Below are 24,594 nucleotides of genomic sequence, written 5' to 3' on the forward strand. Positions count from 1 at the left end.
ATAGTGACCTGGGGAACAGTTTCCACTTTGTCTCAGGATTGTAGATGAGGAGCTGGTGCTAACTCCCCTTTACTTTGTCAAGATTAAAATCATTAAAACCAAGTGCAGTATCTCTTAATATAGCAAACACTTTCAGACACAATTTCCACATGCCACAGTGGTCACATAGAGGAAGCAACTCTAAAAGCAGATCTTTCATAAGGGAATGAGGTTTGTTCAAAAACTATATTTTTAATATAAAAACAAAACATTCAATCACGTTATGTCCTATTACATAGTCACTAAAACTCTTAGCATAACAGATGATGGTAAAACATATAATATAGAATTGTCAAAATTTAAAAAGGTATAAACACAGCCCAGCCTCTTCAAATTCCTTAAATTTAAACTCAAAGGTGAGCCAATCTTTAAGAAGAAAAGGAGGTTTACTTTTTCTCTTGGGGCAAGTTGGGTTTCTCTTGGCACAGCTGATGGAGGACGCAGCTAGCATCACCTGGAGAGAAGAAGAGGAGAGCATCTTGGTGACAGAGTCGTAGTCTGATGCCTGAGGCTGAGTGTCGGCAGCCCTGTAAGAAGGAGCTGAGAAAGGGAAGGGCTGAGAGCCGCTGGGGCGAATCCTGCATGCTGCAGTTGGCCAGGAGATCTGGAGGCCAGGAGATGTCAGCGCCAGCCTGCTCCGTGATGAAGTTACACTGAGATACGAGCATCACTCTGCATGATCTAACAGCCATTCAGGATAGGCTGACTTGTTTCCATAGCGATGAACAAAGAAACTACTGATTCCCACTCAGAGATGTACAGGCCAAGTCCCACAGGAATTGAACTGTGGTTTGGAGAGATTGTTCAACTATGTGGAGGATTAACATGTTTTTTAAATAAATTATTCCTAAATTGTGACTAGTCTATTTTGTTTTTAAACACATTTAAAAGATCTGACTGCTCAAAAATTACATCTAAAATACTATAATGGATTTAGAAAAATGTCTTTATGATGTAAACACTGTCTTTTACACATATACTAAAAGGTTTAAATTCTTTTATTTCATATCTATTCTCTGAACATGTTGAAAAAAGTTCTTTTCACTACTCTCAGGAACAGGATAGAAAGTTAATTGTAATGAAATGGGACATGCAGGATATCTGATAACATTATTAAAACCCCATTCCATTTTTCAAAATCAAAAAGTTTTCTGTTTTCTTCATAGAACTATTAAATAGTTGGATAAAACAAATAAAGACATCTTTAGGGCTGATAAATTAATCAGAAAACAGTTTTGTATTTTTATCTTCAGAATGTGAAAACCCAATTCCTGGTAATACCTTTATTGGGTAGTTATAATAGCCAGACTTCTCAAAAACTCAAAATACAATTATACACATTTTGTCAGTGACGGGAAAAAGAACCTTGAATAATGTCTTGGCAGAAGCATGCAAAAGAAAAAAAAACAACCTAAAAACAAAAAGCCTCACTAAGCATCACATTTTTTAAAGGAACTGGGTGAGGGGGAGGTTGCAACTTGAGGATAAAGAATATAAAGAGAACAGAAACTCTAACAACCACCAATTGTCCGCCTCCTCCCTGATTAATGTCAGGCTGTACTGCCCCCTACTCCCACCCCAGCCTTCCCCTTTCTGTCTGCCAGTCTCCAAACTTCTATTTCAGCTGTGTGCATACAGAAACGATCTATTGCCACAGATAGGGCTCTTTTTTTATTTTGTCCTGTTTATTCTAACAATTAATAATGCCTTAAGCAAGCACTTTTTAAAAGTGCACCCCCCCCCCCCCCCCACCTCCGGCAATCTCCCCAGCAGGATGCACTCTGTCAAATAAGATAGACGATTTGGTACTCAAATGCCTACTCACAGTGTAGCACTATGCTGTGATTATTTAGTACACAGCCAACTGAGAGTAACGTTTTCAGGCTTCCAGAGCTTTACAGGAGAGAAAAGAGTAGGTGCAGCATTGAAGACAAGTTGGAACCTGGTGGCAGATGGCCCTAAGTGCTCAAACTAAGGGGTCTGTGCCTGCTACCTGGGGAACAGGGAGTTAGAATCAAGCTGCTGAACAAGTACCCATGCAGTGGTTAATGCTGCCCTGCAGAGAGAAAGCTGGAAGTGCAAGACTAGAGACCTACTGGGACACTGACTATAAATGGAGCAAAGCCTGGGTATGAGACAGTATAGGGGCTGATAAATGGCAGCTGGAAGACAGGGGCAGGAGACAGTGCCGGGACTTCCTACCTAAGTGAGCAAGAGACACTGAAGCTGGTTAACAAGGGAGCTAGTGAGGAGCAGGTGTGTGACAACTAGGCAGGTCAGCTCCATTTGAGATACAAGGCCTGTGAAGTGGCAAACAGGAGGTCTCAGCAGTGAATGGGAGATCCCGATGTCTGCAACTCTAAGGACATCTACAGAGTAGAGTGCAAGCAACTAGAGATATTTAGGGAAGTGGAGCTGAAGCAGCCCTCTTTCTCAGAATGTCCTTGACATCACCCAGGGGTCCTGTGGGTGCTGGGATGAGCCTGAAGCTAGACTGGTGCTGAAATGGAGCACTGTCCAACTATGGGTAGGTGAAGGCAGAGGCCTGTGTTTCCCCTAGACACAACAGAACTGTCGCCCCACCGTCTCATGCTTCAGACTGTTCCTTGGCAAAATGCCCAATACACAGTCAAATCCATTTTTGGAAACTACTTTCAATATATACTAAATGGCTTTACAATACGGAAGCGCATCATAAGTCCCACCCATAACACTCTAGACCCGTATCCCCCCAGTCTTTGTCCATGTGGATTTTCTGCATACATATAGTCATATTGTAAATACACATTTTGCTTTAGTCTTATTAATGAAAGGACAATAATTATGACATATCAAACTAATCATTCCTTAGTTGTTAGATATTAATGTTATTATAAACATTATTTTATTTAAAATAATTTTAAATAAAATAATTTTATTTAAAAAGAGGACCAACATTTTCAGGACTAGAACCTTTTTTGATTCTGTGTTTCTCATTTAGTAAATTTCTGGGGATGATATGACTGCTAAGCAAAATTAATTTTGAAAGTTTGTATTTTTATTTATATATTTCAACAACCAAGGATGAATACACTGAAAAAGGTAAGTAATATTTTCAGCAACTCAACATAGGTTTCTTTCTGAGGTCAGAGAGAAATACAGCATGAAAATATGGATCAAGAGATGCTGTCTCTGACAGGGTTTTGTGCCAACCTTCTTTTTTTCTCAGAATTAATACTTTATTATTTTTTAAAATTTTAATTGTTGTTCAAGTACAGTTTTCTGTTTTTTATTCCCATTCCAGCCCATCCCCCGAGCCCTCCCCACCTCCCTCCCATTTCCACCCCCTCTAATTTTTGTCCATGTGATCTTCATACTTGTTCCTGTAAACCCTTCCCCTTTTCCCCTGAAATTTTCCCTCCCCTCTCCTCTATGGTCACTGTCAGCTTGTTCTCAATTTCAGAGTCTTTGGTTATATTTTGCTTGTTTGTTTGTTTTGTTGTTTAGGTTCCTGTTAAAGGTGAGATCATATGGTATTTGTCTTTCACTGCCTGGCTTATTTCACTTAGCATAATGTTTTCCAGTTCCATCCATGCTGTTGCAAAGGGTAGGAGCTCCTTCTTTCTTTCTGCTGCATAGAATTCCATTGTGTAAATGTACCAAAGTTTTTTGATCCATTCATTTACTGATGGGCACCTAAGTTGATTCCAGCACTTAGCTATTGTAAATTGTGCTGCTATGAACATTGGGGTGTATAGGTTCTCTTGGATTGGTGTTTCAGGGTTCTCAGGATAGAATTCTAGCAGTGGAATTGCTGGGTCAAAACCCAGATCCATTTTGAGTTTTCTGAGAAAATTCCATAGTGATTTCCATAGTGGTTGTACCAGTCTGCAGTCCCACCAACAGTGCGCTAGGGTCCCCTTTTCTCCACAACCTCTCTAACACTTGTAGTTTGTTGCTTTGTTTATAATGGCCATTCTGACCAGTGTGAAGTGGTATCTCACTGTGGTTTTAATTTGCATCTCTCTGTTAGCTAGCCATGCTGAGCATACTTTCATGAGTCTCTGGATCCTCTGTATGTCCTCCTTGGAGAAGTATCTGTTCAAGTCATTTGCCCATTTTGTAATTGGGTTGCTTGTCTTCTTAGAGTGGAGTCATGTAAGTTCTTTATATATTTTGGAGATTAAACCCTTGTCTGAGGTGTCATTGGCAAATATGTTTTCTCATACAGTTGGTTCTCTTTTTATTTTAATACTGTTTTCTTTATCCATGAAGAAGCTTTTTATTTTGATGAGATCCCACTTGTTTATTCTTTCCTTTATGTCCCTTGCTCTAGGGGACATATAAGTGAAAATGTTGCTGCTTGAAATATCTGAGATTTTCCTGCCTGTGTTCTCCTCTAGGACTTTAATGGTGTCATGGTTTATATTTAAATCTTTTATCCATCTTGAATTTATTTTTGTGTATGGTGTAAGTTGGTGCTCGAGTTTCATTTTTTTGCATGTAGCTGTCCAGCTCTGCCAACACCATTTGTTGAAGAGGCTATTTTTACTCCATTTTATGTTGCTGTCCCCTTTGTCGAATATTACTTGACTGTAGAGACTTGGGTTTATTTCTGGGCTCTCCATTCTGTTCCATTGATCCATGTGCCTGTTTTTATGCCAGTACCAGGCTGTTTTGATTACAGTGGCTTTGTAATACAGTTTGGTATCAAGTATTATGATCACTCCTACTTTGCTTTTCTTTCTCAAAATTGTAGCAGCTATTCAGGATGGTTTCTCTTTCCATATAAATTTTTGAAGTGTTTGTTCTATGCTTGTGAAATATGCATTTGCTACTTTAACAGGTATTGCATTGAATGTGTAAATTGCTTTGGGTAGTATGGACATTTTGATGATGTTAATTCTTCCAATCCATGCACACTGTATATGTTTCCATTTGTTTGTGTCTTCCTTGATTCAGTGTTGTGTAGTTTTCTGAGTATAGGTCTTTTACCTCCTTGGTTAGGTTTATTCCTAGGTATTTTATTTTTCTTTTTGATATATCAAATGGGATTTTTATCCTGATTTCTGCTTCTGTGTTTCACTGCTGGTATACAAAAATGCCTTTGATTTATGGATATTGACTTTGTATGCTGCTGTTTTGCCAAATTCATTTATTAGGTCGAGTAGTTTTTTGGCAGAGTATATAGGATATTCTATGTACACTATCATGTCATCGGAAATAATGACAATTTTGTTTAGTCCTTTCCAATTTGGATGCATTTTATTTCCTTTTCTTGTCTGATCGCTGTGGCTAAAGCTTCCAATAGTATGTTGAATAGAAGTGGTGAAAGTGGACAACCTTGTCTTCTTCCTAATCTTAGTGGAAAAGATTTAACATTTTGCCCATTGAGTATGATGTTGGCTGTAGGTTTCTCATATATGGCCTTTATTATGTTGAGTAATACTCTCTGTATTCCCACTTTGCTGAGTGTTTTTATCATAAATGGGTGCTGTACTTTATGAAATGCTTTTTCCGCATCTATTGATATAAATCATGTAATTTTGGTCTTTGCTTTTATTTATGTGATGTATTACATTTAATGATTTGCAAATATTGTACCATCCTTGTACTCCTGGGATGAATCTGGCTTGGACATGGTGTATGATCTTTTTAATGTACTGTTGGATGTGGTATGCTAATATTTTGATAAGGATTTTAGCATCTATGTTCATCAGCAATATTGGCATGAAGTTTTCTTTGTTGTGTCTTTACCTGGTTTTGGGATTAGGATGATGCTGGCTTCATAACAGGAGTTTGGGAGTCTTCCATCTTTTTGGACTTTTTGAATAGTCTGTGAAGGATAGGGGTTAGCTCTTCCTTAAATGCTTTGTAGAATTCTCCTGTGAAACCATCAAGTCCACGGCTTTTGAGTGTCAGGAATTTTCTGATTACTGCTTCAATTTCTTTTGCTATTATTGGTCTGTTCAGGCTTTCTGCTTTTTCATTCAATTTTGGGAGGCTATATTTTTCTAGAAATTTGTCCATTTCACCTAGGTTTTCAAATTTCTTTGCATACAGTTCTTCATAGTACTTTCTTACAATCCTTTGTGTTTCTGTAATGTCTTCTCTTTTGTTTCGGATTGTGTTATTTAGGTTGTCTCTCTTTTTTTCCTGATGAGTCTGCTTAAAGGCTTGTCAATTTTGTTTATCTTTTCCTGGATTCATTGATCCTTAGAATTGTGCTTTTAGTCTCTATGTCATTTAATTCCGCTCTGACCTTGGTTATTTCCTTCCTTCTACTTGCTCTGGGCTGTCTTTGTTTTTGTTCCTTGAGTTCTTGTAGATGTAGGGTTAGGTTGTTTGTTTGAAATGTTTCTATCTCTTTTAGGTTGGCCTGTATCACTATGAACTTCCCTCTCAGGACTGCCTTCACTGTGTCCCATAAGTTTTGGGTTATTGTGAGTTCATTTTCTTTTGTTTCCAGAAACTTTTTGATTTCTTTTCTAATTTCATTCTTGACCCATTCATTGTTTAATAGCATGCTATTCAATCTCCATTAGTTTGAGTGTTTTGGGTTATTTCCCTTGGGGTTCGTTTCTAGTTTCAGTCACTTGTGATCTGAGAAAATGTTTGGTATGATTTCAATTTTCTTAAAGTTGTTGAGGCTTGTTTTGTGTCCTATCATGTGGTCTATGCTTGAACATGTTCCACGTGCACTTGAAAATAATGTGTATTTAGCTTCTTTGGAATGAAGGGTTCTACATATATCAATTAAGTCCGTTTCATCTAGGGCATTGCTCAATGCCACAATATCTTTGTTGATATTTTGTTTGGAAGATCTGTCCATTTTTGACAGTGGGGTGTTAAAATCCCCTACTCTAATTGTGTTGCTGTCAATATCTTTCTTGAAGTCCTCTAAGATTTTCTTTATGTATTTGGGTGCTCCTATATTGGGTGCATATATATTTACAATGGTTATGTCTTCTTGGTGGATTCTTCCCTTGAGTATTATGAAGTGACCTTCTGGGTCTCTCTTTATGGCCCTTTTTTAGAAGTCTATCTTGTCTGATATGGGCATTGCTACCCAAGCTTTTTTCCCCCTGTCCATTTGCTTGGAAAATTTGTTTCCCATCCTTCACTTTCAGTCTGTGTAGGTCTGTTGTCCTGAGGTGGATCTCTTGTATGCAGCATATGTGTGGGTCATGCTTTCTTACTTATTCAGTTATTCTATGTCTTTTGATTGGAGCATTTGATCCATTTACATTTAAGGTTATTATTGATAGGTACTTATTCATTGCCATTTTTGTATCTGTGTTACTTTCTGCCTCTGTCTTTTCCTTCCTTTCCTTAAAGCAGTGCCTTTAGCATCTCTTGCAGAGCTGGTTTGGTGGAGGTGTATTCTTTTAGACTTCTTTTGTCTGGGAAGCTCCTGATTTGGCCTTCTGTCTTGACTGGGAGACTTGTTGAGTAAAGCAGCCTTGGTTGCAGTCCTCTGGTTCTCATTACTTGGAACAGTTCTTGCCATTATCTTCTGGCTTGGAGCATTTCCATGGAGAAGTCAGCTGCTAACCTTATCAGGGATCCCTTGCATGTTACTTCCTGTTTCTTTCTGGCTGCCTTTAAGATTCTCTGTTCGTCTTGGAATTTTACCACTTTATTTATGGTATGTCTTGAAGTGGACCTCTTTGGGTTCCTCTTGATTGGGAGTTTCTGTGTTTCCTGGATTTGTGTGACTTTTTCTCTCATCAAATTGGGGAAGTTTTCCATCATTTCTTTTTCAAACAGGTTTTCTATCCCTTGCTCTCCTCCTTCTGGTATCCCAATTATATGGATATTATGATGTTTCATCTTGTCTTGCATTTCTCTTAATCCCTCTTCATTCTTTCTGAGCCTCTTTTCTTTTTCTTGCTCTTTCTGGGTGTGTTTTCCTACTTTGTCCTCCAGCTCACTGATCCGATCTTCTGCTTCATTGATCCTGCTTTTCATTCCTTCTACTGTGTTCTTCAGTTCAGAAATTGTATTCTTCATTTCCTCTTGGCCCTTATTGATAGTTTCTATTTCCTTTTTCATGTTCACATAATTTGCAGTGAGCTCATTGTAGTTTCCCTGTAGTTTCTGGTAATTTATTGTGAGCTCATTGAGTTTCCTAATAACCATGGCTTTGAACTCAATATCTGATAGTTGAGTTGCCTCTATTTCATTTAGCATTCTTTCTGAGGCTTCCTCCCTTCCTTTCATTTGGGGATTGTTTCTTTTTCTTTCCATTGTTTGTGAGACTCTTCTTGTTAGCCTCAGCTTCTAAAATTGATCTGTTCTGGCTCCCTGGGTTTATGGTGTGAACTTCTATGGTAGAATACCTGTGAGGTTCAGTGATGCAGTCTCCTTGATCTCCCAAGCTCACTGGTCTTGGGCTGTCGTTTAAGTTGGCTCTGTGATTGTGTTTGGGTTTTGATTGTTGTTGGGTCTTTCTTTGGTGGGTCCTTCCCACCAGCTGGGTAACTGAGGGTCACTCTGTCCACCACCAGTTGTATTTTGTTGTGCTGGTAAAGGCAGGTTGTGTTGAAGCTGGTTCTTCCATGTGTACAAGGTTTTGAGGATTCTCTCTTGCTCTTCTTCAGTTGTTCCTTCTGTGTAATTTCTCCACTATTTAGTTGTATTTCTATATAGGTCCTGGATTGAGATTAGTGTGGCTCCACTCCCTCCTTCACCTTCTTCTGTTGTTATCTGTTGGTGGTTCCTTTGTTGTTGGGTTTCCTCTTCCAGTGGGTACCCTGGCGTCACAGCTTCCACCAACTCCTTTCTGTGATCAGTTGGAGGGGGAAAGCAAAATGGTTTAAGACAGCCCTGGCTGGTGTAACTCAGCGGATTGAGTTTGGGCTGCAAACCAAAGCATCGGAGGTTCAATTCCCAGTCAGGGGACATGCCTGGGTTGCGGGCCACATGAGAGGCATCCACACATTAATGTTTCTCTCTCTCTCTTTCTCCCTCCCTTCCCTTCTCTAAAAATAAATATACATAAATCTTTTAAAAAATGGTTTAAGACCACAGGAAAGTATTCTATGATATTTACAGTACAAGTCAGTAGAGAAGAGATAGGAGATCCTTTGGGTATGTGTAGTGTTAACCATGATCTTCCACTCAACTAGCCACTTTTTAGAAAGGATGGAAAGAAGATAGGACTCTTTTTGGGGAGGGAAGGATTTTGAGTTGGATCTAGAAAGCAGTGAGGTTGTGGGAGGTCAGATTCTGAGGTAAGGTGAGAGTAAAAGATAGTAAATAGGTTTAGTGTGTGCGAGAATAGAGTTAACCACTACAGTAATAGAGTTCAGGAAACCATGAAGTGGGCTAAGATCTCAGAGGGATGTTGTGAAGTATTTACAATTGTATGGAACAGCTATTACTTACAATAATATTAGAGCAACAATCATATGACAGAATCTATGTGATCTGGATAACAAGAATAGGGTGTATAGGACCTTGAGTAGTGTGCTAATGGAAACAAGTGATGTGAAGGACAGTAAATTAGCAATACGCTATGAAAGATAGAACAGGGGGGAAACCTGTCAAATGACTCAATATAACTAGCCAAGTAAAGAATACTATACAGAAAGAAGAGAAATAGAAAAACAGTATTAAAATAAAAGATGTAAGAATAATGAAAGAATGATAATACAAATATGTAATGACTTGCAGGTTCTCTGTAATAGCAAAGTGAAATTTGTCACACTGTCTCAGCTGTTGGGATGCCCCCTCTTTGGGTCCAACTCTGGTCTTTTCACAGTTCCAGGTTTTTCTGTCTCACTGGTGGGTACTTAAAAAAGAAAGCAGAAGAAGGGAGGAAGAACAGATAAAATGGAAAGGAAGAAGGAATAAAACAAGGAAGAAGAAAAGAAAGGAAAAAGGAATTGAAAGATAAAAAATAGTAAAAATTTAAAAATTACTTAGAAAAAAAAGGTGGCCCTGGCTGGCATAGCTCAGTGGATTGAGCGTGGGCTGCGAACCCAAGTGTCATAGGTTCGATTCCCAGCTAGGGTACATGCCTGGGTTGCAGGCCGTGAGCCCCAGCAACTGCACATTGGTGTTTGTCTCTCTCTATCCCCCTCCCTTCCTTCTCGAAAAATAAATAAATAAAATCTTTAAAAAAAAGAGGAAAAAAAGGCTCTTGTTGGTTTCAAACTGGCCTAACCAGTTTTTCTGGTCTTGCTGGCTGCAGCAGGCTTAGGGGCAACTGGTATGGCTTTTCTCCCTTCTGGATCTGCATTCAGTCATCCTAATGGGCACACTCCTGAGAGATAGTCTGGCCCCTGTCCCTGGTGCATTGGGTGTAGGATCCAGGCCTTGCTGAGAGGGCACTTTCCCGAGGGTTACCGCTATGGGCTGGGGTACGGGCACTTCGCCAGGCTGCCTCAGTCCCATAGGTTCGGGTGCCCATCCTTCTCAGTGCTATGGGGGTGTGCAGGGCATTCTACATAACCTTCTGCACATCCTTGGGATTGCTGCCCGGTTGGGTAGGGAATACGCCAGAGTGATTGCTGCAGGAGAATTCCCCAAGCAGTGTCTCTCTTTTCACTTTTTCTTTTTGAGAAATTCCTCCTACTCAAGCTTGCAGCTCTGTACAGCAGCCTGGCTTCTCGCACAGCCAATTCTCCAGCTAGACCAGTGACTATTGGGGTCAAGGCCCATCACTGTGAGACTCTCAACTCTCCTGAGCTGGCATCTACAGACTGTAGGTGATCACAGCCCCTGTGTGTTTGCCACTTGTCCTTATTCCCCCCTCTGCGACTTCAAGCAACCAGGTCTCTCCTGGTGCTGCTTAAACCTTGTTTGGCCAGGGAGGGAGCAGTTGACCCAGTTCTCTCCCAAGGACTCTGTGGCAGACCCAGCAGCAGGCGCCGGGCCTGGAGCTGCAGCTGTCCTGGCCCCCATGCTGGTCTCTGGGACCTTATTGTCCTGAAGCAGTCTCCTTATCGTCTGGTTTTTCAGTGTCCACTATAATTTTTTGGACTCTTATTTTCATATATGCTGGGGTACTATTGGCTATTTGCTCTGTTCCTCCATAGATCAGCTAGGTTTTTCTCCAGTGTGTAGGGGGAAGTGGAATCTGCTCTCTCCTACCTCGTCACCATCTTCCTCCTGTGCCAACCTTCTTGATCCCAGATATTTCTCATTATTAATTTTGTGGGTCAATTCAGTTACATATACCCACATTTTTGTTTTAAACATCTATAACAAAGCACATTTGTACTACAACCTAAAAATCAATTTAAAAATTTAAATTGGGATCAATTATAGATTGCTAATGATACACTGTGTAGACTCTTAGAACTAAATGAGATACTGATCATTGCAAATGTGAAATTATCTACACTTGTAATAAGCATAATAATCAGCAAAATTAAAGAGGAACCTGAAGAACTGGTAATTTCCTGTTATACTCAAGATTTCAGAAAGCACTAATAATTCGGACTTAAACACTTGTGCAACAATGAATCTGAGAATGTGCTAGGAGCAGGTTCATCTATATTCTCAGTCCTAAATCAATAAAGGAGTCACATTCAGGAACTGGGCTGGAACACCTACTTTCCAGCTTCTTGTTTTCCACTTTTTGTGACAGGAGGCTCACTTCTCACACAGCAACTAAGGATTCAATTGCTGGGCAGCTCAACAGGTTTGCTAATGTTGAATCAAAATCAATTTCTCTGTAAACACTGGTTCTAGTTCAACCTTCTAAAAATAAAAAAAACAAAGCATCTCTTTGGCAAGATTTTCAAATACTGGAAGACAGAACTTCTGCAAGACCTCCCTTGTTTAGGATAACTCTTAAATTTTCCAAACATACTAGTATACATCATTGTTTCCAGATCCTTCACTATGATTTCCCTTCTTCTGAGGGCCCCTCTGCACTCCCTCCACATTTAAAGTAAAAAAACTGACCATATCTTCCATTTCCTTTTGTCACAGGTCTCATCCTCAACTTCTGTTTAACTCTGGTCTCAGCCTCCACTGCCCAATGGAACTTGCTCTTGATAAAGTCTCTAATGGCCTCTGTTTCAAAGTGGACTGTTTTCTCTGTGCAGCAGCATGCAACACAGTTGAACAACTTGGTTTTAATTTTAAAAACTTTTTGTAGAGTATTTTATTTTATTTTTTATTTTGAACCAATCTCAAACTTACAGAAAAGTTTTAACATTAAGAATATATTCTCTTGAACTATTTGAGAGTAAGATGCAGTCAGGCTTCCTCATTACTCCAAATACCTTAGCATTTATTTCCCATAAACAAAGATATTGCCTACAATTCCCAAGTCAGAAAATTATAATTAATCCATAACTAGTTGCCCTTTATTCCGCAGATTTCACTCAAGCTTCACTGATTATCTCAATATTCTTTATAGTAAAATCACTCCATACAATGTTCATACAATGCCATATTTAAATTGTTCTGTCTCCTTCATTCATTTCACTCTAGAACAAATTCCTCAGTCTTTCCTTGACTTTTGAGTACAGGCTAGTTATTTTGTAGAATGCCTCTCAATTTGGGTGTGTCTGTTTCCTCATGATAATATGCCTCATGATAATAAGAAGCCTTGCTGTTTGCTGGTGAATACCAGTATTTAGAAATCAAATCTGGGCGCTAGTTGTGCTCAGTGCTATTAGAGTGTTGTCACCAACAGACCCTCTCAATGGACAGAGCTAAGGAATATGTGCACTACATACATGCGAACACGTCACACATTTACATACATACTTATTTAGGTATGAATGTATATTTAAAGCAAAGAGTTCACCCTGATATTACCAATTCTAATCCAACAACACAGACTTCCTTCTATTCTACCCTCCTTTCTGTAACTCACCATCTGAGAAGAACCATCTTTGTCAGGCAAGAAGGGGCTGGAAAGAAGTTTTACAAGTCATGAAAGGCAAGGACCTATATCCAAGATTGCTCTATCTAGAAAAGCCTTCATTTAGAATGGAAGGGCAGATAAAGTGCTTTTCAGATAAGGTCAAGTTCAAGGAGTTCATCATCACCAAGATCTTATTTTATGAAATGTTAAAGGGACTTATCTAAGAAAAAGAAGATAAAAAACATGTATAGTAAAATGATAGCAAACTCACAATTATTAACAACCACACCTAAAACAAAAACAAAAATAAATTAAGCAAACAACTAGAACAGGAACAGAACCACAGAAATGGAGATCACATGGAGGGTTAGCAACAGGGAAGTGGGAGGAGGATAGAGGGTGGAAAGGTACAGAGAATAAGTAGCATAGGTGGTAGGTAGAAAATAGACAGGGGGAAGGTAAGAATAGTATGGGAAATGTAGAAGCTAAAGAGCTTATGACACATGGACATGAACTAAAGGTGGGGAATATGGGTGGGAGAGGGTTTGCAGGGTGGAGGGGAATAAAGGGGGGGAAATGGGACAACTATAATAGCATAACCAATAAAATATATTTAAAAAATAAAATTAAAACTCTCTGGATGGGCTCAATAGTATATAGTGAAGATGACAGAGAATATCATTATTGACCTTGAGGACAGATCAACAGAAATTATACAATATGAACAATACAGAGTAAAATAGACTAATAAAAATGAACAGATTCTCAGAGGCTTGTAGGACATTAATTAAAGAGCTAACAACATTCGTATCATTTTGAGTCCCAGAGGGAAAGCAGGAAGAGAATGGGACTGAAAAGGTATGCAAAGAAATAATGGCTAAAAATCTCCCAATAATGGGGAAATACTTACATCTACTTGTTCAGGAAGCTAAATGAGCCTTGAATAGGATACAACGAAGAAATCCATGCCAACATGCATTATAATAAAACTTCTGAAAACTGAAGACAAAAAATATTGAAAGCAACCAGAGAGAAATGACATAGTTCTAGGAAAAGCCCAATCTGAATGACAGCCACTTCTCAGCCCCTTCAAGGCTAGTAGGAAGTGACATGAACATTTTTCAAGTTTTCTGAGAGAAAATAACTGTCATATGCAAATTTTATATCTAGCAAAATATTATTCAAGAATAAAAGAGGTGTAACAACAACAGGATGGGAGTAGACAGCTCTAAACACCCAGCCTACCAACAGAAATATAAAAGCAATCAGAAGCTGACAGAACCCACTAAGTCAGAACTCTGGAAAATATTGAAAGATGTACAACAACCAAGCAAATGCTGCATCAAGAACAGGCAACTTTAAAATGCTGAATCAAGATAAAGGCAAGACTGTCACTTGTACACTGCCCCACCACTCCCCAGCTTGACAGGCACTCTTGAAATCAGCAGCCTGAATTTCCAGTGTGGGATTCTTCCAGAGGGAGCAAAGTAGACCTTATTTGCATATAGTGGTATGTGTTTGTTTAAACCTCTCTGGGGGATACCCGAAGGACTGATACAAGGTACTCAGGGCAGAAAAGTAATAAACATTATTTGAAAATACTGGACAAAAAAAATCAGCAGCCCCCTAGGGCAAAAGACTACCACTGAGATACTAGAAAATGCTACCCAACATTGAAAGACTAAACACCAGTTTTACACAATATCTTCCAGAAAATACAAGAGGATGGAACATTTCCAACCCCTTTTCTGAGGCTAGGATCACTCCTTCACCAAAGTCAGATAGATAGTACAAAAAAATTAAACTATAATCCAATGTCTCTTTAGAACTTAAGCACAAAACTGTCAACAAAAGTATTAGCAAACCAAATCCACCAGTGCATAAAATGATATATACACCATTACCAGGTGGGATTTATTGCAGGCTTGTAAAAATGGATCAACATTCAAAAATCAATCAATATATTAACCCACCATATCAACAGACTAAAAAAGAAGAATCATGATTTTATCTATTACACAGAAAAACATCTGATAAATTGCAACATCTATTCATGATAAAAAATATCTCAGCAAGTTAACAAGAAAGGACAATTAATTCAACTTGTCATAGAGCACCTACTGAAAACTCAACATCATACTGAAAGGTCAAGGACTGACCTTGACCTTAGTCTTAGTCTTAGTCTTAGGGACTGACCTTTCAGTCCCTAAGATCGGGAAGGAGTCAAGGATATCTGCGCTCATGACTCTTAAGTCTGCTCAGTAGGAGTTCTAGGCCACTACAATAAAGCAAGGAAAAGAAATAATAACATATGTATTGTAAAGAGAAGAAACCAAAGTTATACTTATTTGCAGACATGACAATTTATATGGGAAATATGAAAGACTCTCCAAAAACCTCCTAGACCTAATAAGTCATCAGCAATCTGCAATGAGATACCACAGATGCCTACAAGAATGCCTAAAGAAAATAGTGATAACAACTAATGCTGGTGAGGCTGTAGAGAAATTTGGTCACCCATACATTGCTGGTGGGGATGTAAAATGGTACAGGCATTCTGGAAAACAGTTGGGCAGTTTCATATAAAACTATACATGCAAGAATCATATGGCCTAGGAAGTACACTCTTGGCTATTTGTCCCACAGTGATGACACAACTCATGCTCACACAAAAACCTTTATGTGCATGTTATTCATAATAATGCTAAAACAGAAACAACCCATAGGTCACTCAATGAATGAATGAATGGATAACCTCCTCTATGGTATATCCATACCAGAGAATGCTACTCAGCAATAAAAATAAAAACACTGTAGATACACACAACAATGTAGATGAAATTCAAAGGAATTAGGCCCAGTGAAAAAGGCCAAACTTAAAAGGTTACATATTGTACAATTTCATTTATATAACATTTTTAAAATAATAAAATCATGGAAATGAGGAACTGATTGATGGTGGGTCATCAGGGGCCAGAGTCATGGATGTAAGTGGGTTTGGCTATACAAGGAAATAGGAGGGTTTCTTGTAGTGATGGAGCTGACTGGTATCTTGACTATAACCATGTTGATATCCTGGCTGTGATTTTGTACATAGTTTTGGTATAGTGTAAGATGGTACTATTGGTGGAAACTGAGTAAAGGGTAAGTGGGATCTTTCTGCATTCTTACAATTGCATGTGACTATACCATTATTTCAATATTTTAATTAAAAGTATATATATAATCCAAGAAAAAAACAGCCACAAGAAAGGTCTAGGGGAAGGTTATTTAGCAGAGGTCAGGGACAAGGTAGGGAAGATGAATAATAGAATATATGCCACATGACCTGACATGGCATGAACCCTGTGTGGGAAAAAAGACCTGAGTGGGCTGATGGCCAGGAAGGGCTCAAAGACGGGTTACAAAAAGAATGATTGAGTAAATAAATACACACTTTGGGGATAATAAGAGCCAGGCATCTCATTCTTGGAGACAAGAATTATGAACATAAAAATGAGAAAAGCTAGAATGATGGTATAGTGTTTGATTAGAGTAGGAAGTACCAATACACTTATGGTTTTCAATATACACAAATAGAAACAGAAATAAATATGCATGTAAAAGTGGTTAGAGCCCTGGCTGATGTGACTCAGTGGACTGAGTGTGGGCCTATGAACCAAAGGTTTGCCGGTTCAATTTACAGTCAGGGTACATGTCTGGGTTGTGGGCCAAGTCCCCAGTAGGGGGCACATGAGAGGCAACCACACACTGACGTTTCTCTCACTCTCTTTCTCCCTCCCTTCCTCTCTCTCTGAAAATAAATAAATAAAATCTTTTTTTTTAAGTGGGTAGGTACGTATATGTGTATACATGAACATGTATTTCCTAACTTTGTCTTCTAGGGAGCTTGGGAATAATAACATTCCAGTAGTACTGAGCACATCTAATAGTGAGGCCATCTAAATACCACTTCCCACTAAAAGGACCCAGGGGGAAATGGATGACTTTAGAGCTGGGACAGGGAAAGTACAAGATGAGACTGAAAGACCTTGATGTGCCAGGAAGCAAGGAATGCAAGAATGCTGGGGACATATCAAAAATATATAGCTAGTAGCTTGAGGAGGCTTTTACTAGCCAAAATGGGACAATTTGAGCATCAAAACAAAGAATTATATTCCACTGAACAAAACAGGAAATCTACAATTAAATAAAGAAATTGTACAATCTGAGGTGGTGTGAGATGGCTACAGTGATCTCAGCATTACAAAACTGGGTAACAGAAAATAAACCTGCATAGGAAGTTATGGCCAAGATGGAGGTGTAGCTAGATATGTTTCACTTCTTTGCACAACCAAAAGAAGGCTAAGACTCAATTTAAAAACAACAACAACAAAAAAGAACTGCCAGAAAAATTAAACTGTATAAAAGTCTGACAGCTAAGGAGTTAAAAGAAGAAACACTCATCCAGACTGGTAGGAGGGGTGGAGGTGGGCAGCTAGCGCAGAGGGTGTGTGGCAAGGTGGTGGCTGGCAGACTGGGCAGTCCAACATTCATGTGCAGAAAAATCAGGAGGAACAACTGGGGAGCAAGATAAACTATACAACCCAGAGTTTCAGCACAGGAAAAGAAAGCCTCAAAACCTGTGAGGATAGCAGCAGAATGAGAAACTCCTGGTCTCACAGAAGAGGCTGTTACAGGGGCCTACAGGGTCCTAGACCACACGCAAGCCCACCCACCCAGGAATCAGCACCAGAAGGGTAAAATTCACTTCTGGGTAGTGGGGGAAGTGACTGAAAGCTGGCTGAGGGCCGAGCAAGCAGCATTGTTCCCTCTCAGACTGCTCTCCAACACACAATGCTACAGTGCAGAGAAGTGGGTTGCCCCACCCTGGTGAATACATAAGGCTCTGTTCCTTACAATGTAACAGGTGCCCTGAGACAAAGAAATATGGCCCAAATGAAAGAACACATCAAAACTTTAGAAAAAGAACTAAGCAATGAGAAGATAGCCCACGTATCACATGCAGAATTCACAACACTGGTAATCAGGATGCTAAAGAGAAATAGTTGAGTACAGACATAAAATAAAGGAAGAAATGAAAGCCATACAAACTGAAATGAAGAAAACAGATAGGGAAATAACAGTGAAGGGAAGAAAACTGGGACTCAAATCAACGAGGAAAAGGAAGAAATAAATATTTAGCAGGAACAGAATGAAGAAATGAGAATTCCAAAAAATGAGGAGAGGCTTAGGAACTTCTGGGACAACTTTAAATGTTCCAACATCTGAATCATAGGGGTGCCAGAAGGAGGAGAGGAAGGGCAAGAAATCAAAAACTTATTTGAAAAAATAATGAAGGAAAACTTCCTCAATCTGGCAAAGGAAGTAGATGGGCAAGGCCAGGAAGCTCAGAGACCCAAAAAATTGGAACCAAGGAGGAACATACCAAGACACATGATTACATTACCCAGGATTAAAGATAAGGAGACAATCTTAAATGCAGCAAGAGAACAGGAGACAATTACTGACAAAGGAGTGCCCATAAGACTCTCAGCTGATTTCTCAAAAGAAACCTTGCAGCCAAGAAGGGGCTGGAAAGAAGTATTTGAAGTCATGATAGGCAAGGGCCTACATCCAAGATTACTCTATCCAGCAAAGCTATCATTTGGAATGGAAGGGCAGATAAAGTGCTTCCCAGATAAGTTAAAGGAGTTCATCATTATAATGCCATTATTATAAGAAATGTTAAAGGAACTTATCTAAGAAAAAGATGATCAAAATTATGAACAGTAAATTGACAACAAACTCACAATCATCAACTGAACTTAAAAAAATAAAGATAACAATAAAAACAAACTAAGCAAACAACTATAACAGGAACAGAATCACAGAAATGGAGATCACATGGAGGGTTATCAGTAGGGACCAGGAGGGAGAAGAATGGGGGAAAAGGTACAGGGAATAAGAAGCATAAATGGTAGGTACAAAATAGACAGGGAAGTTAACAATTGTATAGGAAATGAAGAAGCCAAAGAACTTACATGTACAACCCATGGACATGAAGTAAGTTTGGGGAATGCTGGTGGGTGTAGGGGTGCAGAGCAGAGGGGAATAAAGGGAGAGAAAACAATGGGACAACTGTAATAGCATAATTATTAAAATATACTTTAAGAAAAGAACTAGCTTTGGAGTGAAACAGGCACAGATTTTAACATTGGTTCTGCTATTTTGGGGGGAAAACTCTTATTTTGGGAAATTCCAAACATTTACCAATGTATACAGAACACAATAAAGATAATTGTGGAGGTACCACACCCCCATGTACATAACATCACCCAACATTAACAATTTCAGTTTACTCTCCTTCCTCTATCCTTTTCTGTGTTTTCATGTATTTCATTTCATTCATTAAACATGTCATCCTTACCATAACCAAAAGTATTAATAATTGCTTTATATTATCAAATATCTAGACACTGCTTAAATTTCTAATATTCTCATAGATGTGTGTATGTGTGAATTGGGATCCAATAAAGGTCAATATATTACAGTTGGTTGATATATATCTTACACCTTCTATAGACTTACACAGTCTTTATTTTGCTGATTATATCTACATGGTATATTCTATGAACTGAATTTGTTCAGGGATGTAGAGTCTAGTCAGGTGAGTTGTTTTTTTTTTTTTCAACAATATTTCAAGAATGGTGCTGTTCTCTTCTATCAGGATGCCCATGTCTGGTTGTCTTTGTTGATGTAATGTTAGTTATTTTATTTTGAAATAGTTTCATACTTTTAAAAAAAGCACACAAAAATTTTTTATATACTGTTCACCCAGAGACCCTGACCCCATTCAAGTTTCATCAGCCATCCCTATAGTATTCTTTAACAGCAAAGGGATATTTGTGGTGGGTTTTTTTTTAGATTTTTTTCAATGGCCACAGTTTGCTGTTTCTTATGCTTTACAAAGATTACAGGCCACTATTTTGCAGCATGTTCCTGAATTCACGTCTGTCTGCGATTTTGTCATGATAGGATTGAGGTTATGCATTTTAAGCAAAGACATCATAGAAGTGATTTTGTGCTTTTCTCACTATCCCATTGCAAGACCCAAGATGTCATTTTGCCTCATCACTGGAAATGTTAAGTTTGGTCATGTCAGTAAAGTGGTGTCTGCCAAGATTTACCCATTATAAATTATTCTTTACCCTTTCATAATTAATATTTATGGAGTGATGCCTTGAGACTATGTAAATATCCTGTTTCTCATCCAACTTTTACTCAGTAGTTTTGTCATCCATTGATGTTTCTTGCCTGAATTAATTATTACTGTGTTGGAAGGCTAAATGGAAGTTTTCTAATTCCATCATTTGTTCTGTATTTCTTAACTAGCATTCTAATGTATGAAAGACCTTTCTCTTCCCATTTACTGTTTCTTTTAAAAATTTTTAAGTATATTTTATTGATTATGCTATTATAGTCGTCCCATTGTTTTCTCCCCCTTTATTTCCCTCTGCTCTGCACCCCTACACCCACCAGCATTCCCCAAACTTACTTCATGTCCATGGGTTGTACATGTAAATTCTTTGGCTTCTTCATTTCCTATACAATTATTAACCTCCCTGTCTATTTTGTACCTATCATTTATGCTTCTTATTCCCTGTACCTTTTCCCCCATTTTCCTCCCTTCCCCTTACCTCTGATAACCCCACCCACATGTGATTTCCATTTCTGTGATTCTATTCTACTTATTTGCTTAGTTTATTTTTGTGGGGTTTTTTTGGGGGGGGGGTTCAGTTTTTGATATCTGTAAGTTTGTTGTCATTTTTCTGTTCATAGTTTTGATCATTTTCTTTTTCTTAGATAAGTCCCTTTCACTTTTCATATAATAAGGGCTTGGTGATGATGAACTCCTTGAACTTTACCATATCTGGGAAGCATTTTATCTGCCCTTCCATTCTAAATGATAGTTTTGCTGGAGAGAGTAATGTTAGAGGGAGATACTTGCCTTTCATGACTTTGAATACTTCTTTCTAGCCCCTTCTTACCTACAAGATTTGTTTTGAGAAATCAGCTGGGAATTCCTTTGTAGGTAACTGTCTCCTTTTCTCCTGCTGCTTTTAAGATTCTCTCCTTCTCTTTCACCTTGGGCAATGTCATTATGATGTGCCTTGGTGTGTGCTTCCTGGAGTCCAACTTTTGGGGGACTCTCTGAGCTTCCTAGATTTCCTCAAAGTCTATTTCTTTTGCCAGATTGGGGAAGTTCTCCTTTATTATTTTTTCAAATAAGTTTTCAATTTCTTGGTCTTCCTCTTCATCTTCTGGCACCCCTATGATTAGGATGTTGGAACATTTAATGCTGTCCTGGAGGTTCCTAAGCCTCTCCTCATTTTTTCCGAATTCTTGTTCCTTCATTCTGTTCTGGTTGAATGTTTATTTCTTCCTTCTGCTGCAAATTGTTGATTTGAGTCCCAGTTTCCTTCCCTTCACTGTTGGTTCCCTGTACATTTTTCTTTATTTCACTTTGCATAACCTTCACTTCATCCTGTAGTTTGCAACCATACTCAACCATTTCCCTGAGCATCTGGATTACCAGTGTTTTGAACTGTGCATCTGATAGGTTGGCTATATCCTCATTGCTTAATTCTTTTTCTGGAGTTTTGATCTGTTTTCATTTGGGTCACATTTCTTCATCTTGGTGCACCTGTTACATTGTAAGGGACAGAGCCTTAGGTGTTCTCCAAAGTGGGGCAACCCAAGTCACTATGTTGTGGCACTGTATGTGGGGGAGGGGTCCAAGAGGGAACAGTGCTGTTTGATCGGCTCTGGCTGGCTTTCAGTCACTTTCCCCATTACCCACATGTAAACTGGGCCCTTCTGGTGCTGATTCCCTAGTGGGTGAGTTTGTGTACATTCTAGGACGCTGTGGGTCTCTCCAATGAACTCTCCCATGAGGCTGGAAGTTTCTCCCACCATCGCTACCCCCACAGGTTTTTATAGTTAGAGGTTTTGAGGCTTTCTTTTCTGGTGGTGGAACCTTGGCTGTGTGGTCTGGCTCGCTCTCCAGTTGCTCCTCCTGGTGTACCAGCTGCCACCTTCACTTTCCCTGTATGGTAGTCACTGTCTTGCCTTCCCAGTCCCCCAGCTGCCACCTTGCTGTGTGTCCTCTCTGCCCCTGTTACCCATCTTCTCCTCCAGCAGTCTGAATGAATATTTCTTCTTTAACTCTTTGGTTGCTGGATTTCCAAACAGTTGTTGGACCATTCAATTTTCTGGCAGTTGTGGTTATTTTTTGCTTTTAAATTTGTTGTCCTTCTTTTGGTTGTGGGAGGAGACAAAGTATATCCACTTATACCTCCATCTTGGCCAGAAGTCCCAAAACTAGTTCTTGATAAGTTTTCTATTTCCTTTTAAACATAGTTTAAACACTTTACTGATGTATCTTAAGGAGTCATTTTTCCCATAAGTCATTAGTGAACATTTACAAAATATTTCCCATCCCAATATTAACCCAATAAAAAACAACTGACTACCTGTACAAATGAGATACACTTTGAAAAATTACATATAAATTGATTTTTTATTTTTCCAGATTTTTCAAATTAAAAATTAGCTGTATTTATACAATAAGGACAATTTAAATTAAAAAGATGGTTTTGGAAAAGGTAATAATCAGCTTCCATAGAGGATCACAAAAGAGGTGTTACAACCTTCATGGAGGTGTTTGGAGATGTGTAGGGATTTTTTGTTATTCCTGTAATTTGGGGACATTACTGGATTCAGTTGTGCGAGAGGCAGGGATACTGAATGTCTTCATAACTGGGGCTCTCCTGCACAATGTAGAAGTACCTCACCTCTAAGGCCAAATACCCCATGAGAAACACCAACTAAGAGGTAACATTCCAACATAAGAAAGGGAAGGGGAAAAGGTCCGTCTTTTACACTTGTTAGCTAGAAAGTTACTTAGGGGCACAAACCTATTATTCTACAATGAAAACAGCAAGTAGACAATTATTGCATTTGTTTTAGACAGCACTTCTTTCTAAATCAGGGAAACTAACATACAGTAAGTCTGGCACATATACACTGCCCACAAATGGTAGTGACCATTAGTATTGCCCCTTAAAGTCAGCACAGACAGACCAAGGAACCCTAACAAGGTCAGAAGAGGTAAACACTGGTTTTCTTGGTGAATGAGAGCTCCCCCTGGTGTACTGGTTCGGTTCCCAGTAGCACACAATCAACTCTTGAGAACCAGTTATTCTCAGCAAGTGTTAAATGCCAGTACCTTTAGACCCATACTCCTTTACTTTTTCTCCTATTATCTAATTCACAATTAGCAGGGAAAACCAAGAACTTTACTTTTCCTGTAAAGTTCCCTATACAGGAAAACTAAACTTTGAACTTGGGCAAAACTCAGAGTGGGCAGTAAGAAAATCAGGCAAGGGATTTCAAGGGATATTGTAAAAAAAAAAAAAATTACTCAACTACTCTTGGTTGACTATAGCACTATAGTGGCAAAAAGTCAAAGTGTGCTTTCACCTTAGAACTTGAATGAAGGGCAAATGGCAGTGAGAGTCCAAGTCATAGCACCCTTCCTTCTGTAGTACCATGTGAAAAATCAGAACTGTGGGAAGGCAACTTACGAGAGACAAAACCTGGGAGCAGCTGAGCTAGTGTACTTTTGAATGTGCTTTACAAGTGACACTACAAGTCAAAAAAGAAAGAAATGAAAATTTGGTTCACAAGCAGGCATTTGATGAGAGGAACAAATATAAAATTTCAGTAAAAAATAATGAAGGAGACAAACTTTGTTTTCAGCACTTCCTTCTTAACAGGCCAAGGTCATTATTCAAGATTTTGAAAAGAAATGTTAATAGGTCAAAATAGGCAGGCAGAAATAAACTCAAGGTCACAAATAGTACCTGCAACTTGGCATTCCAATATGAAGAATCATGCCTTTTCTTTCATGTCCATTCATACAGTTTTTTAAATTCTAGTTTGCACAAAAAGACAAAAAAAACATCTATTAAAGAATGATTACCTTTCATGTTTTCAGCATGCCCACTATTATTCAAAATGGAATAGGGTTGTTCATTCTGAGGAAAGACTCCTGCAGCCATGGTAGTCTGTTGGGAAAAAATATTATTTTTTGATATTTTGCCTATGGGACATTCACTTACTGATCATCTGTAATGTATTAAACCTCTGCTGTCTAACACCATAGTCATTAGCTAAGTGGCTACTAAGTACTTGAAATGTGACTAGTACAGATTTGAGAGTGCTGCAGGTGTAAAGTACAAGATTTTGAAGGCTTAGTACAAAAACAAAGAATGTACAATATCTCATGAATAAATATTTTACTTTCATTCTACATTGAAATATTTTTCATATACTGGGTTAAATACATTTTTAAAATTATTTTTCTCCAATTCTGATAATTTTAATGTTGCTACTAGAAAATTCAATCTAAAATTGAATACATGGGTCACACGATAGTCTACTGAACAATGCTGTGCTAGAAAGTAAAGGATATTATAGAGGAAAATAAGACATAACTCTCCCTTATACATTTAGTCTGTCAGGAAGACAAAAAGCAGACACAAATAATCCTAATATGTGCTTAGTGTTACAAGACAGGCTTGGATAAGGCAGAAAGCTGTCCAACTTCAGTGTGGCTGCAAGGTATCAAGGAGAAATTCAGTTTTGAACTGGGCTCAATAAGTAACATATATTGTGGACTTGATAGTGGACTAGGCAAT

At 38.7% G+C, this 24,594-nt stretch overlaps 1 protein-coding gene across 2 annotated transcripts in view; it reads right to left on the reverse strand.

The window, feature by feature from the left end:
- Positions 1-24,594, reverse strand: part of PTPDC1 (protein tyrosine phosphatase domain containing 1) — a 95,850-nt gene that overhangs the window by 24,672 nt on the left and 46,584 nt on the right. The window contains exons 1-2 of one of the 2 annotated variants that reach the window (XM_036021466.1): positions 23,877-23,958; positions 430-493 (exon numbers count right to left, since the gene is read on the reverse strand). In XM_036021466.1, the coding sequence (XP_035877359.1) occupies positions 430-490 (61 nt within the window). In that variant the 5' untranslated portion in view covers positions 491-493; positions 23,877-23,958. Of the gene's footprint in view, positions 1-429; positions 494-23,876; positions 23,962-24,594 lie in introns of those variants that run through there. The other variant, XM_028531501.2, reaches the window with a different exon arrangement.

Source organism: Phyllostomus discolor, chromosome 3 (genome assembly GCF_004126475.2).
Source record: "Phyllostomus discolor isolate MPI-MPIP mPhyDis1 chromosome 3, mPhyDis1.pri.v3, whole genome shotgun sequence".
NCBI classification, from domain to species: domain Eukaryota; kingdom Metazoa; phylum Chordata; class Mammalia; order Chiroptera; family Phyllostomidae; genus Phyllostomus; species Phyllostomus discolor.